This window comes from Emydura macquarii, unplaced genomic scaffold (assembly GCF_026122565.2).
Source record: "Emydura macquarii macquarii isolate MOO-44397 ecotype Brisbane River unplaced genomic scaffold, CSIRO-AGI_Emac_v2 contig_967, whole genome shotgun sequence".
Classification (NCBI taxonomy): Eukaryota; Metazoa; Chordata; order Testudines; family Chelidae; genus Emydura; species Emydura macquarii.
The window spans coordinates 142532-159306 of record NW_027131104.1 but is presented as its reverse complement, the minus strand read 5'-3'; the positions used below and the strand labels follow the sequence as shown (position 1 = coordinate 159306).

At 50.0% G+C, this 16775-nt stretch overlaps 1 protein-coding gene across 4 annotated transcripts in view; it reads right to left on the bottom strand.

Moving 5' to 3' along the window:
- Positions 1–11390: 11390 nt before the first annotated feature.
- PPP3CC (protein phosphatase 3 catalytic subunit gamma) overlaps positions 11391–16775 on the bottom strand; it is a 49202-nt gene continuing 43817 nt past the window's right edge. For all 4 annotated transcript variants that reach the window (XM_067543671.1, XM_067543673.1, XM_067543672.1 and 1 more), the window contains one exon: positions 11391–16321. In XM_067543671.1, coding sequence (XP_067399772.1) covers positions 16146–16321 — 176 coding nt within the window. In that variant the 3' untranslated portion in view covers positions 11391–16145. The remainder of the gene's footprint in view (positions 16322–16775) is intronic.

Below are 16775 nucleotides of genomic sequence, written 5' to 3'. Positions count from 1 at the left end.
GAGTTGCTAGCAGGGATTTGGTTAGAGGAGCCAAACACTGCAGGGGGAGCTGCCTGGGCCCACCGGGGGTCATGCCTTTGCAGGTGAGGTGAGGTGTGGGGGGAGGAGAGGCTCCCCCTTGGACAGCCTGACACTCAGGGGAGTGTCACACGGTCTGGGGCTCTTAGACAGAAGGCAGGATGCAGAAGGAAGGCAGAGACGGGTTTCTGGTGGGATCTTGCCATGGCATTGGAATTACGAGCCCTGGTGAGCTCTGCAAACTCCTGAAGGCGCGTGGGCCCTGGATGGGCTGTGCTGGGAACCCGGCTGTAGCCCTGACAGACAGACAGCAGCCAGGCCCGTCCCCGGTGTGTGCACGCTGGGGGCTGGGAGCAGCTAGAGGAGCCCCAGCCTCCCATGCAGGAGGAGGAGCTGGGCAGCTGGGAAGGCTGTTTAGACAACACTTTAATCTCTTGCTTCCTGCTCCAGTGTCACTGCAGCTCCCCAGTGGAAGCCCCAGCCCCACCTGCCCAGCTTGCTGGAAGCCAGAGGAAACGGGCCCGACACTCAGCCTCATGCCCACGCAGAAGCCCCGGTGGTTGCACAGAGCCCAACGTGCCCCTACCGTAGCGCCCAGGATTCCCCAGCCTTGCCTCCTCTTCTGCCCGCATGCTTTGCTCTGGGCATCATTGCCCAGCCCTGTACCTGACTGCACTGCCCTGGAGGCCGCAGAGGCTTTTGCTCTCCAGCTCTGTCCCTCCCATCCCGGCGCTGACCTGCACTGGGCATGCACAAGGGGTTGCACTTCTTAGCCCTGCATCCACAACACGGGCACCCCCAGGGCACTTCCCTCCCCTGCATTGTCCAGCCCTTCCTTCACCTCTGACCACAACCGCTGCTCTGTCAGCGCACAACATACACAGGAAATGGGGTAACCCCGGCCCGGCTCGTCCCAAGCTCTGACTTGAGCGCTCTAGTTATCTGGGAGCAGGCAGAGCCAGCACTGTCTGGATGAAGCCCTGGTCTGCTGGGATCTCTGCAACCACTGCCCTGGGAGGTGGGGCAGATTCCATGCCACCGGCTCTCCAGGGAAGTAAATGCCAGGGGGATCTCCAGGAGGAAGGGATTAATCCAGCACACTGCCCGTCACGTCCTGGTGTGGGGCAGCTGAAAGCTACAAGGCACTTGCCTGCATTTCCCTTTAATCAATATCCCTGCAAAGGAAGGGGTTCTCCTGGGGAGGGGAGCTGGGTACAGTGGCCAAACTGGTTCTCAGGCTGCCCTTCTGCACAATGGTCTCCAAATTTAAACACAGCTGTAGGCTAGAACAGCCTGTGCAACAGTGTGTCCTTTTGGAGGGCTCCCAGGGGTTTCTAGCCAATAGCTCTCAGGGACTTTTGCAGAGCTCATGTGCACGCACACAGAGGCAGGCAAACGCAGAGATACAAGAGCACACATGCCATTAGCCCCTCGCGGCTGCCCGTCACTGCAGCAGTTCACTTGAGTTACTCCTCGCCAGCTAGCCGCGCTGATGGGCTGTGCCGACCTGAGCTGTAACCCGGAGCTGGACCCCCCCTCACTGCTTCACTAGCTCCAGCATCAGCAGCCCACACCCACTAACAAGCCAGCTAGCGCACGATCAGGGCACCGCCAGCTCGGAGCTAGCGGTGTGCGTGTGGAGGGCCGCCCTTGAGTTCTGTCGCGAGCGAGGAGAAGAGATTGCCCCCCCCGTGCACAGAATTGAACTGGGTTGCACGTCTCAGCGGGGGGGGGGTGTTTGTCTTGGGGAGGTCCAGTTACACATGGGTCGCCGGGTGCGGTGATGATGATGATGGCAGCTTTGTTTTGGGGGAGCAGGGCTCAGGGCTAAGCCCCCCCATCAGCCTCACGTATTTCCCTCCCATTTCCATCATGTGCCCCGGCCACAGGCGCGTCTGTCGCCGTTATTGTTAATACGTGATAACTACTGCACAGATCTCGCCTCCGTCTAGACACGCCATGGCCTGAAATACTGCGCTCACCATCACACAAGCCCTGCCACTTGCGAGGCAGAACGTGGGGTAGGACCCGAAGCCCTACCACAGGTCGCAGCCCCAGTTACGGCCTTACATTTTCTTTCAGTTTCAGAGAGAGGCCATTTAAAACGGACGCAGGCACTGAAAGGGTTAATTCTATCAGGAGGGGGCCTGGTCCTGCTGTTAAAGCTCAGGGCTAGGAGAACTGGGGTCTACTCCTGGCTCTGCTACTGACTCCGGGGGACACCTTGGGCACCTCCCTTCCTGTGCCTCAGTTTCCCATCTGCAAAACAGGGATAATGATACTGCTCTGCTGCACTGAGGGAATTGTTAATGAGCACAAAACGCGTTAGTTCCTTGGATGGAGGGACAAAGGAGTCACTTATTACTAACAGCCCCAGGACCTCATAGCTGGCTTCTCAGCGACAAGCTGCTGCCAGGAGCTGAAAAGCCTCTGGGAAACGGAGTCCATTCAGCAGCCTACGATACTTTCCTGGCTAGTTTCCCTTTGTCAGAGAGCTGAGAAAAGCTGAGAAATTCCTCCGAAGATCCAGAGCCTCGGACACACACGAATGGGGCCATGGCTGAATTCCCCGAGCTCTCTGCACTTTCATCTTTAACCCCTCTGCAGCTGGAGCCTGCTGGGATCTGCTCAGTGAGTCTCTCTCATTCCTGCTATCCCGATAAAGAGGGGTTTTGGAAGAGAGGATGGAGCTGGGCTAAAACAGATCCTGTCCCCCAAACACCCCACGATGCCTTTGCAACAGAAAGGGGTCATCAGCCCATTGCTTTCATGCGGACAGAGGATAAACAGCTGACGTTGGCCCAAGCCACCCAGGACCCGGAAAGACCTAGGGGAGTTTACACAGAACTGGTACAATGCCACACGGGGCATTCCAGCTACCCAAGGCATGCAGCCCAGAGCTGAGTACACAGACTGAAAGCTGTTCTCCCAGCAAAACCTCCCAATTACAGCCTGGCCAGAATTAGAAAGTCAGCTACCTGCTGGAGAGTGGGGTGTGCGTGTGTTTGTTTAAACAATGAACTCATTTGCCTCCCGGTGAGAAGAGTTAGCAGGGCACCTCCTGCTGGTTTGCAAACATAGGAGCAGCATGGAAGAAAAACCTTCCTCCCAAGGAGAGGAGGCTGGGGAGTAAACAAGACGAGAAATGAAGAATCAGAAAAGGACAGGCCCACTTAAATATTTAAATCCTGGAGGACGAGCGGCGCACTCGATTCCAGAGGAAGGCCGATGGCGAGATCACAGTAGTTTGAGACGGGCAAGGATCTAGTTGTGCTGTGAGATTTTGCCTCCGTAGAGTTCCTTGCTATGGGGCATATCAGACTCCATCTCAGTCAAAAGGCTGAGAATCAGCTGTGTGCTACCAGCACTCCCCTTGCACAGACGGTGCCAATAACTTAAGCCTCAAAGCTGCAGCGAGCAGCGTGTGGGTACATGCTGAGGACTGCATGGGAGCACGGAAATCAGGCCACACAAGAACACAGTGCAGGACTGGGGCCATCGTTTCTATATTGTCAGCTCCAATCTGACTCTCCTCACCCCCTCCCCCAAATTAGATTTGGTTAAAAGAAGTGTCACAAAACTTCAGGCCCACAGAACTAGTGCCGTGATTCTCCCTTCCTCCATTTTTAAATCTCAGTGGAGATAGTTCAATAAATTAATTCATTAAGCAAACATTCCCCTGCCATAGCTGCAAGGTGATCATTGCGGCAGGGTCAGGAGAAGCTGATTAGGAAAACAACGCATCTGTTATCATGATTTAGATAAGGGTTTTGGGGGCAGGGACTGTATTTTTATTTTGTCTGTACAGAACCCAGCCCGGTGGGCTCCTGGCCCATGAGCAGGAGTCCCAGGAGTTACCACAGCGCGAACAAGAACACTGAAAACTGCAAAGAGACATCAAAGAGTGTAACCAGTGACACAAGCGGGGTTTTTACAATCCCCTGAGTGAGATTTAACCATGGCGTGGGGGGGTCTTAGTAAGACAAGGAGGGACAAGAACCTGGCCATGTCCCAGCAGCACATTCTGCTCATGGAATTTCTCCCATTTCATTCATTCAACTCTAGCCCACCTCCCTTCAAAATGGTACATTTGCCACAGGCACGGCGTGTCAATAGCTCCCGTCACCAAACCCAGAGGTTAAATCCCAGACCGGGGTTCTCAACCTGGAAGCTGCAAACATGTGTTGCGGGGTTGTGATCACGCTGCCTTTCCCTGCTGAATGGTTGGGGGCTGCTGGGTGGATGGGAAAGGGGGAGGTCCCCGAATGGAGAAGTGTGAGCACCTCAGTGAAAATGACCCTTGCAATGAGATCTGAATGCCATGCACTCAGCTGCTAAGACGCCGGCGGCCAGCTGCTCGTTTGTGCCCAGTGCACACATATGACACCATAAGGAGAAACGGCAGCGGCCTACAATCGAGCCTTTCAGAGCAATCTGCAGCCCGAGACATGCTGCTGCAGCCTCCCCTCGTCACGTGTGTTGCTGACCCCGAGAGGCGGCAGCTCTCCCCAAACCAGCTAACATCCACATGGTGCCAAGGGTGCACACAAAGTTTGTGCAGACCCCACTCACCTCCCTGGCTCCCGCTTGCGGAGTGGTCTTCGCCCTGCAATCCTCCTCCTCAAAATATAAGCTTTCACTCTTGCCCTGGCGCTGCGTTGCTCCGGCTGATCTGAGCGCCGCCCGTCCTTTGGTTGCAGATAAATATTTAACACGCAGACCGTGACAGAATCAACAAAGGTTGACTGTTTCCTGTTTGCTAGGCGGCATGCTGCTAGCCGGACAGTTCTAGGAGCATGCAGGCATGGCATGATTGATTAGACATTATTCCCTTCCAGCAGGGAAAGCCGGTGCACATAGCCCACGCACCGTGCCTCTTACAGCACTCGCTCGCCTGCCATTGCATTCACAATAACAGTACGCCTTGATACAGTAGCTTTCATCCAAGGATTTCAAAGCACTTTGCAGGCGTCTCCAACGTAAGCCAGTGATGCTATCACCAATTTACAGAGAGGCCATGGCTTCCCCCAGGTGGGAAAGCCAGGAATAGAAGCCAGGAGTTCTGACAACCAGCAGGGGCAGCTTTAAGGCTTAGGTGGGATAGGCAGCTGTGTGTTGGGGTGCCTGGGGGGATTTTGAGGGTGCAAAGGAGATCTCCAAGGAGGGCACCAAGCTCCAGGGAGTCAGCACTAAAGAAGGGGTGCTCTGAAAACATCAGCTCAATGTGAAGTGGCAGTCAAAAAAGCTAACAATGTTAGGAGCTATCAGGAAAGGGACGGATAACAAGACAGCAAATATCATGATGCCACTATATAAATCCACCTGGGATACTGCGGGCAGTTCCGGTGGCACCCTTTCAAAAAAGGTATATTGGAATTGGAAAAGTTACAGAGAAGGGCAACACGAACGATTAGGGATATGGAAGAGTTTCCATCTGAGGAGAGAATTAAAAAAAAAAAGGGGACTTTTCAGCTTGGAAAAGAGATGACTAAGGAGGGACATGATAAACGTCTATAAAATCATGACTGGTGTGGAGAAAGTAAATGAAGAAGTGTTGTTTACTCTTTCTAATAACATAAGAAGCAGAGGTCACCCAATGTAATTAATAGGCTGCAAGTTTAAAACGAACATAAGGACGTACTTCTTCACACTACGCTCAGTCAACCTGTGGAACTCCTTACCAGGGGATGTTGTGAAGGCCAAAACTATAATGGAGTTCATAAAAGAACTAGATCAGTTCATGGAGGATAGGTCCATCAATGACTATTAGCCAAGATGGTCCGGGATGCAACCCCATGCTCTGGGTGTCCGTAGCGTCTGACTGCCAGAAGCTGGGAGTGGTCGACAGCGGATGGATCACTCAATGATTGCCCTGTTCTGTTCCTACCCTCTGAAGCATCTGGCATTGGCCACTGACAGAAGACAGGGTACTGGGCTAGATGGACCATGGGTCTGACCCAGCACAGCCATTCTAATGTTCTCAGGCTGCTCAGAAAAATAAGTTCCCAGCCCTAGCGAGGGGGAAGAGAAAACAGACAGGAGCAGAGGAAGCGCCAGATAAAATCGGACCAGGGGCCAGTCTAGTCTGGTATCCTGGCTCTGACATGACCAGCACTGGCTGCTTCAGACCAAGGTGCAAGCAGCCCCCTAGTGACTAATTAGGGGACAATCTACCTATAGATAGGGTTCCTTCCTGACCCCCATGAGCGAGGGCCCTGAAGCAGGTAGGGCTTTTATCCTTTCTCATTATTTATTGTGTCCCACCTAACTGGATTTTTTGTGTGTGGGTGGAGGGATGTGGGGGAAAGCCAGTGAGAGATGGACAGACTGAGGTGATGGAGGTGAGTGGAGACAGCAAGCCAGGGCAGGGAAAACACTATTAGAGACTGGGGCACAGGGGAAGAGATGCAGGTCCCGTCTGTTTTAAAACAGCCATAACATAACGCTGATGCCCCAAGGAAAGGGAAAACAGTACTTGTAGGAAAGTGCCCGGGATTACCCTCGCAAGGAACTGGACGTGGCAGGTTGGAACATGAAAGGAAAACGGGGGCGATGCACAGCCAGGTTTCTGGTTTATCAGACAGCTGAGACGCCGCTTATTACACTAGTCTGAAGCGTCTTTCACAGTGTGCTCGCTCTGTGGTCTCTGCTTAGGATGCAGTCACACTACAAACACTGAAATGAAGCTGCCATAGCACAGACCCTTACTATAGTCACGGCCAGGGCGCTTCTGGTGCCATAGTAAATCCCCCTCTGAGCGGGTAGCTAGGTCAGTAGAAGAATCCTTCCAGTCAACCTACCTGAGCCTATACTGGGAGTTAGATCAAGAATTGCTTTACACGGGGTGGGAAATCGTTCACAGCCCTGAGAAAGACAGCCAGGCTGGCCTAAATATTAAGTGTAGACCAGGGCTTTAGTTGTATGGGTACCACACCTAGCCCACTGAGGCCCCACTCACCGGTTGGACGTCTTCGGGTACCACTGTTATACTCATAAATAATTATCTCGCATCAATTCTGGCTCAGATTTCCTGTGGTGATGGGGATTGTAGAGGAACCTGGATAGAAACACGTTTCACATTACCCTTGATTTCCTCTGGTCATAGATGCTGTGTAAATAAACTTTGCTTTGGCCCAGGTCCTCCGGCCTGCGCTAGGGATATGGGACCTTCTCTGGGTATCACTGACATCTATGCAAGTTTTGCTATCTATAGTTCAGGACCACTGGCTTCTTGCACTGGCCTTGTATTTCACACTGAAAGCACATCGAAATGAGAGCTGGGACAGGACAGATGAGGTTACACCCTGTCTGCATCACCATAGCATGGGTCCCTACGGTATATTCTCCAGGGCTTTGTCCAGTTTGATTTACATAGCCCTCGCAGGGGCCTGACGGCCAGCAAGTGACTGCATGAGGCATTAGCGTATAAGCAGGCACCATGGCTTACCCCTGGTCGCTTTCCCATGGTCGACTCCATGTTTTACCCTACAAAAACAAATCAACCCCTTGACGTCTAGGTCTACCCCACGGGGCGGAATGAAGAAGAAGAGTGTAATCAGGGGGCTCGGTCTCTTTGTCGATATCTTGCCCCTACTGCGACCGGCCTAACAATGTACGTACAAGCCTTGCACGCTCAGCACACCACTTGTCTGCAGGAAGGAGCTCTTCCTTTGGTACATAGAGAGGAACTCATCCTAATGCAATGGAATTGATGCAGCAGAAACATTTTAAGAGCCCAGGGCTGTAAGGCTGGTCCAACAGGTAACAACGCTGAACAGCACGTTAAACGAGGGCTGGAAAGTCAGGTAGCTATAGGTATTGCTGAGCTGACGGTAAGAGACTAGATGTCACCAGCTGAAAGGAAAGTTGATGGCAGTAGTAACCAAGCAGCCTATCAAGCGTGCCACAGCATCTCTTGCATGGCTTAGCACTACCCCTGGTCAGTTCATGGCCTTCCAACGTCCTACCCACAGCAGGTGCAGACAGCAGGACATGACCGGCCCTAAGTGGGCCGGCCCTCCTCCCCCTTGAGTCGTGCAGCACATCAACACGTTTTAAAAGCGACCCTCCATCTTGAGCCCAGCCGATCAGCGAGCAACTGGCAGCATCACGCAGCCATCTGCGGGAAGGGCACACCTGGCAGCCATCGCTGCTGTCCTCAGCTTGCATGCTGCTTTGTGCCTGGCCCAGGCCAACGTTGACAGAGCCCCTGAGAGCCCAGAGGGGCAGCTGTGTAGCTATTTAAGTGAGGGCCCCTTTGGAAAGGGGGACAATCACCAGCAGGCAGCGAGGGCTCTTCACAGCACTCAGGATCAAGTCTACCCCATGCACAGGACGACCTCCACTGCTCAGATAAGAACCGGGGCAAAGGGAGGAGAGAAGTACCTGTCCTCAAGGCGCAGACACGGGCTGCCATTTGCTGTATAGCCTTAGGCAAGCTACCAAACGCTTATGAATCTCGGCTTCCTGTTTGCACGTGGGCACATCGAGAAGCTGAATGTATTACAACTGGTGAAGTGCTTGGAGATCCTAAAACGGAAGGCATTAGACGAGGCCTGTGGGTGTAGGGGATCGTTCTTGGAGCAGCGCTGTCTGCACAGCGTCAGCGGTAGAACAGAAATCCCGTGTAACAGCAGGAGGGAAGGAGAACGTGTTTTGTTGTGGTGCGTTGTTAAGGCATCAGCTGCAGCCTCTAATGGCCTCTGCTCAGACCTGCCGCAGCCCCAAGGGGGTTCTGGTAAGTGCCCACAGCGCAGCATGGGACGGGTCCTGGCTCCAGAGCCACCACTCAGAATTTAGCAGAGGGGTGGGAGGGAGAAACAGGACTCGGCAGGATTTCTAAAGAGAAAACAGCAGGCGTAACTCAACCTGCATTCAAAGATCTAGGCCAGCCAGAGAACCTGATAGCTGACTGTTTGTTTAACCTCTGAAAAGCCCAGAGAAGGGCACTGAACACTAACAGGAACAAGCTACAGAAGGACCTTAATCTCTGCCAAGGGAGCTGCTGGGCCTGCTTCTCACTCACAGAACAGGGCTCCCTCCCCTACAGCAAGTCTGGGAGACATTTGCATCTCTTTGGGGGCGGGGGGGGGGCCCCTCCGGCAGTACTTGTCTACACAGTAGGAGCCCGCTCGATGCTGCAATCATTTTAAACAGTGAACACACAGTACTAAGGTGCGGGGAGGCCTATAGTTCTTGCTCGGTATTTATATGGCCCTTGTCACTACGGCATCTGCAGCACTACCCTTTGGTGACCTATGGGGCGGAAGAAGGGAAGAGCCGGACTGTAAAAGGCAGTTGGCACAGCTCTACACACAGTCACAGTTCCTACTTCATTACCGTCAACAAAGAACAGCAGTGTTTTCTAACCGCTGCGGAAGATCAGGGTCACATTGTACATATTACCCAAGCCTCGTCATTCTTTGTGAGCTCCCCTCCTCCACAGACATCTCCCTCCTAGGTTAACCTAGTTTTAATGTGTCTAACTCACATGTCCCATGACTCGTCAACTTCTCCCTCACTGTCCAACTTGAGCTGGGAAGAATTTCACTTGTGGCTAAGTGATGTCAATGAAAGGGAGCGAGGGCAGAACTGCTGATCTACTGGGAGGGGAAGAGGTGGGGGTTTGAAAGGAGGAATTGTAAAACATGGGCATCGTATACAATAGTTCTCACCCAAACCTTGGAAGCTTCATGTGTGTTTACATGCCATTCTCCGCTTGAGGAGAGGAAGCCTGGCCTAGAAGATAGGGACCAGACGGAGTCAGGAGAGCTGGGCTGTTTCCTGCTCAACCACTGACTTGTGTGTGACCTTGGACAAAACCCTTCCCCATTCCACGCTATGCCGGTCTTGTCTAGTTAGACTGAAAGTGCTTGAGCCAGGGACTGTCTGAGTGTGTGTACAGCACCTAGCACACAGATGCCCTGGTCTCAGGTGGAGAGCTGAGGCCCTCTTGGAATACAGATTAATAATAAGACCACTTGTGAGACTGGGACATCTTACCAGGTGGTCACAGTTCAGAAAATGGAATAATAAAATGGAATAAAAAAAATATAGAAGCACAAGAGGTTTCTTAGCTCAGATCGATTCAGACCCTTGCACTTGACTTGGGGGAAAGGTCTCTCCTGACAGCCCACGTTAAACAGAGCCAGGAGGCAGGAGCAGAGGATTTCAAGTGGGGTAGGCAGGGCAGTAAAACAAATCCTATTCAGTTCTGAAGGACAGAGAGCAACACCAATATCTTAGCACCTGACTGGAGATTCTCTGCAGAGCGGCAACACCCTCTGCTGGTGGAATGGCAGCATGAGCAGCTAACACTGAGCAGCACTAGAGAGTCGTGCACTGGATTGCAGAGTTTTCAGATGAGAGGGTGGGAAAGGTTAGCTGCCCCCAGTACAATTTAAAAATCCAGTCCATTCCAGACCACACCGCTTCCCAATGAAAGCCCTGACGCTCTAAAGGGAGATGCTATTTACAGAACAGCGACTGGGGGGCAACTCGGGGGCATTTGCTAGTCTAGTACCATCCATTGCTCTCAGAAGGATCCGAGCACTTTAGAACTATCATTAACCCTCAGCCTACCTGGGGAGGGACTGAAATATGGGAATAGCAGCACGCTCTAGCCTGCAAGGCAGCAGCCGTAGCGTACATGCTACACCACACATTAAAGCAGGAAGGGGAGACGCATCCACCTGAAACAGAAGAGTGAATTTAGCCAGACAGAGTAGAGTTACCTGAGCTGGAGTTTCACTGTGATTAAACACCCACATCTTATAAGAAAAGACCTGCCATCTCTAATGACTATGAACATTCAGCTGCTCTCACACAGAAGTCTCATTCCCAGAGCACAGGTCTGTGAGCCATGCTAAGAGGAGACTACCAACTGGATCCTTGGCACCACAGAGGGAGTCCGGGTGCTAAGCATGGTATTAATACACCTAAATAAAACAGAACTTCCTGCACCACCAAGCTGCTCTTGGCAGTCTCCCATCAAGTCCTGACTCAGCCCCGCCAGGCTTAGCGGCAGGAAGCAGTGTGGCCCAGTGTCTCAGGCAATGAACTGATCCAGGAGATCTGGGTTCGATTTCTGGCTCAGCTGGGTGACTTGGGTAAGTTTTCCCCTCTCTGTCAAACACAATACTGATCCTCCTTTGTATGGGGCATGAGATCACCGCAATACGGTGTGGCTGCAGTTCATGTGACATGAAAAGGGAACTCCTACCCCAAAAATATCACTCTGAAGAACAAATCCCTGTGCAAACACAAACAGGATTTTTCTCTCCAAGCCTTATATGTCAACAACTGGAAACCTGCTGATCCTCAGACGCATCGCAATGAATCAGATTTGAATAAAGACACCAGAGCCAAATGACTGTCATTTAATTTTTAACTTTTTTTTTTTTTTTAAAGATGACTTCCAATTTACATTAAGACAGTTCTAACAAATTCATTCCTTGTTCACAAAAAAGAGAAATTATATTAAATAATTTCTGCCAATAAATAACATTTTTCACCATTTTTCTTTAAACATAACTAAAAAAAGCAAGAAAAAAGGAGGCAGTCTCCAGGCAACGGGCATACGCTCCTTCAGCGTCGAGAACCTAAGTAATCATCATCATACCCAACACATGTTCTTAGGGGCTTTACGATCCTTTGTGTCTGAGGCAGGCAAGCCTCCGAGCTGCTCCATTATGAGAATCGGGCTAAGTAAGGTTCACCCGAGTGTGGTGATGTGCCAAGAAAGGCCCTTAAAAATAGGTGTGCGGGATGGCATCACAATAGAAGGTTCTCCTAAAACAAGGTGAATGCACCTTTGTTCCCAATGCTAAAAAATCCCATTGCTGACTCCCTCCTTGTTACATGCACCTTGCTATAACATGCAAAAATAAGAGCGGCTGCTAGTCACAGCCTTCTGGAGAAAGAAGTGCAGTGGCACTGCCTTTAATAGTCTGGAGTTCCATGGACTGATTGTACTCCTTGGCTTTTAGGTTTATTCTCTTTTGCAAAGCCTCATTCGTCAAGCTTCTGCAGCTGGGTAGCAAGAGGGGATGGAAACAGAGGACAGGATGGAGCTCTGAGATGAGGCCTCGTCAAACATGCATAGCTCCAAGGCAGAACCAGTGCTGGGTTTCTGGGAGGGGGATGGGGAGCTGGAAGAGGAGAAACTACTTCATGTGTTTGCAAGACTTTTGCACTGGGAGCAGGAGGCATATTTAAGCAACTCCCACTCTCAGGCATGGCTTTGAAGGCCACAGTTCTTTGCACTGGTTTGTTATAATGCAGAATGGCAAGGGCCCCTCTTGCACCAAATGCTGTGATTGTGGCATGCTTTGCTGGGAATGAGCTCTGCTTTTTTTCCCAGAGATGCCCAGCATTCAATGGCCTATGCTTCTAGATCTCTCTCCCCCTCCTTCCTTGGGATACAAAGAACAGAAGTGAAGAGGACTGCACGGTTTAAATGCTTAGTATTGAAGGTCGGGTCACATACTGTATTTACATTTTAAAAGTAAAAGCCCTGGCTTCCCCTGGTTCTGACCGAAGGTGGAATCTCAACATGCCCAAGACAACTGCAGCTGGTGATGTACTCTCCTCCCCTATGGTGAGGTGGGGGGTCAGAATCTGTCCATGCACTCTCAATCTGCTACCCATTTACAGCACACTCCATGCAACAGGCGCTAGTTAACCTCTGAATGAAAGAGGAAAAACCAGGCCTGGGAGGGTTACAAGATGAACATCAATCAAAGGGGTAATTAACACCCACTCTCCTCAATCTGTGCTGCTGCTCACCCCCTCGCCCCATTAAGAACACTGCATACTGTGCAGAAGAAACAGAGATCCTGGCACCAACGTTCCCATAGCAACTGGAGACTGTGCTTCGCCTGACAGCATCCTATCTGCGTGTGTTTGTGTGGGATATGGAATACATTTCCAGCAGCTCTCAGCTTGACAGAATAAGGAGGGGAAAGACCCGATAGCTCCTACACGGGGAAGCCATGAGTCATCCAGAGAGCTCCTTCCTCCCACAACAGGCTGGGCTTTCCAGCTGATTGTGACTAATGAGAGAGTAGGATTTCTCCTGATCAGAGACAGCTTCCGTGACTGACAATTAATGGATGACTTGGGACTCCCGTTTAAAGGAACATCCGACAATTAAACTTAAAAACAAGCCCCCTCTAGGTCAACATACCACTAAGTCAGAAGCCGATCAGAATTTAGGAAGCCAACTGACAGCCCCCGTTATGTTCCCCAATTAGTGGTGGATGGGTAATTTCAGCAGGCACAGCTCCAGTAACTATGGTTTCAAACTCTACGCTTTGCAAACACCACTTCAGCGATGTTATGATCAGTCTCCAGCTTTGAAACAGAAACAAATCTTTTTCTTGGGAGGAAAAAGGGTAAACAGGGTCACAGCAGAAGCTGGTAGGGCTGAAGTGTGACCTGCCTGAAAAATCTGTCTGCAGAGTTCATAGAACAGGACAGCATTTCATGAACAAATGCCTTTCTTTTCAAGAAAGCCAACACCAGCAGCTCAGAGCAAAGCGTCCGTTGTAACTGAGGCGGATGCAAAGAGGCACAAAACGTTCAGTGTTAAGCTTCCAAAGAGTGATGAACAGAGGTTACTGTGGCAGTATCCTTCATTCCCACCACTACTGTGTGCAGGAGGGCTCCCACCTACCCAAACACTCCCCCTTTACTCATCAACCCCTAAGAAGAGACAGATCCATCTCCTTCTGGTGCCTGTCACATGGCTCCTCCTTCTGGTGCCTGTCCCGTGGCTCTTGAACCAGAGATGCTGCTCAGAGAAGATCCCAGCCAGGTCAGAGAGAGTCTGTGCCCTACACATTAGAGTAGCACATTGCACTACCAACAATCTTTTAAAGGAAGATGCAATGTTCAGATCTATTCCTGCTTTGGAACAGATGCCATAAAAAGAAGAGAGATATCAACCTCTTGCCCCACATGGAGTAAGAAACAGACAAGCCCTCCAAAAACACTCGCTTTCACAAAGTGGCTGTCATGTAAAAAAAAATGGGGACAAGTGACTAAGAGTCCATTGCTAAAACCCCCATCTGCAATTTCCTAAATAACTGGTATGAAATTAAGTATGTGACATATCATTAGAGGTGACAATTTAAAAGATTCCTGTGAGGCAGCTGCCTTCCCCTGGGACTGGAATCAAAGACCATGCCCACAGCATGAAGGGAAGATAGCAACATCAAGGGCCTTCAAGACACAACAAAGAACAGGGTGGGTGGGAAATCTCCAACACAGAGTTTAATCTTGCTCATCTGCCTCACCTGCTTGGTGGCACTAGGGGATGTCAGACATTTGTTGAAGTGGAAAGGGGAGTGAAAGGCAGCCAGGGACTAGCATTTGAGTGATGCTGCTTTGATGCAACATAATAAGCAGGAGAGGATCCAACTAAAATGACCAATAAGGGAAAAGCAGGGAGAGAGGAATTTGCATTTCTTAAAAATAAGTGATCAGATTTGGATTTTTCAAGGTCTGTTTTGAAACTGGATTCAGTCAAAGTCTGAGTAAGTAAATGAACCAGCCTGGGTACTCTGCTTAAATAGATTCCAGCTTCAAAACACCTGACAATGTAGAGAGACCTCTTTTGGCATCCCCAGGTGTGCATTTACAGTAGAAACCCACCACACCCTAAAAAGATCTCCTTCCCCCCACTCACTAAGATATAGTATATGAACACCCTTCAAGAATCTCTAGCCAAGATCCATTGAGCTCTCCAAGCCACTTTCCTTCTCTAAAAATTCTCCTCCTCAGTACAACCGAAGGACACAGATGTTTCTCAGAATGTACCTTTTCCACAAGACCCTGCTCTGCACTGGCCACTCAACAGCACAGATATTTAGGAGAAGCGGGTAATGATTGATATAGATCACTGATCCTTCCCCATCATCATCTATCCTAGTGGTGCCATTTATCTGTGGCCAGGTAAATTACTCCCTCTTTCAGAAGGAGGAGTCATTGATGTTCCCTGGATGGCTCACCATCTTCCATACAGCAGACAAGTTGCTTCCAGTGGCCACTAGGTGCTTGCTGGCCTAATCCCTTATGCCCAGTGTGTTTGTGCGTTCTGGCTGCTACTGCCTGTAGCAACACCAAAGGCTTGTCAAGACAGAGTTAATGCGCAGCAAGCTGGGGTGTAAATTCATAGCGCACTAACTGGCTACATGGACTTTGCTATCATGCACTAAAAGTTCCCCAATGTGCACTGACCTACTTCTGGTTCAACGCACAGTAAATCAAAATGCATGGTGTTTTGCAAAGAACATTTAGATGCACTTCAAGTGTTGTCTCTGCTGATGGAACAATGCTGATGGTTGGCTTCCTAGAGTCTAAAAACCAGAAACTTTAGAAAGAATGGCAACGAGAGGGAATGCATTCCCATGCCCACCTTCCAGGTCATTTTAAGAGGTTTTTGCGCTGTTGGAATAAACTGGAATCCTGAAGAAAAATATGCTAGTAGAAAAAACGCACCCTTATCCCCACGAGATAATCCAAGACCCCAGCCGGAATCTGAACTATCCACTTTGACATCACCTAGGATAAAGTCCTCCAAAAAGAGAAGGATCGGTCTGAGCCAGTCACACCACGCACCATGCCGCCTTCCACAGAATCAATTGCTAAAGCAGCAGATGCAGCTAGGCAACAAAAGTTGAAGAAAATAACAGCAAACTCTGTGAAGACAGTTGTGAGAACATGTTTTTAAATGAAAGATGCTGCTCTTGAAAACACAGGCTAATTTAAAACTGTACCAAAGTCAAAGAGCAAAGTTGTCTGGGACTCTGTGTGGGTTTTTTTAATCCCCCGAAGTTCCCCTTTTGTGGGGGAGAGGTCAGCTGTACAGCACAACACTTCATATATGCACTAGCAATTTGATTGGTTTCTAAATTAAAAAAAGATGGACTTTTTATATACTGAACATAAATAAAAAAATTACAAAATGGTCACCTTTCTTACAGAATGGATGCAAACTGGATTATGAACGTGCCTCCAGGTTAAGTTTATTTCTCCCCATCCCTACCCCACCCCAATAATAAATAAATAAAATTCATTAAGTTTTGGATCCTTTAGTGGTGCAGATTGGGCATTAAGAACCATTACTAAGCTTTCTTCCCTGTTCCGTTCTTTTCCGCAGAGTTTGTTGAGGTTACCAAGTTCACCGGCCCGTCTGGGTGCATTGAATCTTTGCGTGGCGGCATGCGCTCATTAATGCGGTCCAACCCCCGGGCTTCTTCGAAGCTGCGGATCTTGTGCTGTGGTGAAAACCCACGGATGGCTAGAGAAAGGAGGGCAAAGAGAGAGTCAGTCTGCGCAATAGCATGCAATAGCCTATCAGCACACACCATACTACAGAACGGAGAGTCGTGGCTACAGAGCACATGTCTGGTTAAGAAAATAAAGTAAAGCAATAGATCGGTGTATGATTTTATCATTGTCTCATGAACTGGCAAAGTTATATTGGTAACATATAGAGTTGCATTATCTTTCATTAAGTCAATTTCTAGGGCCCAGTTCAATTTACTCAGCAGCACCAATAAAATCAGTGCTTATTTGCATCGTTTTTGCTTATGACTTCCCTTCCGATACTGTTTAGAAGGGGCAACTTGTAGGCCAGACATGTGCCCAGTACTCTGAAGAGTTAATGCAGTGAAATAGCAGCACACTTTCAAAGCTGAAAAACATAATACTAAAAAAATAGTGAGGACAAATCAACAAAGGGCGTTTTACTT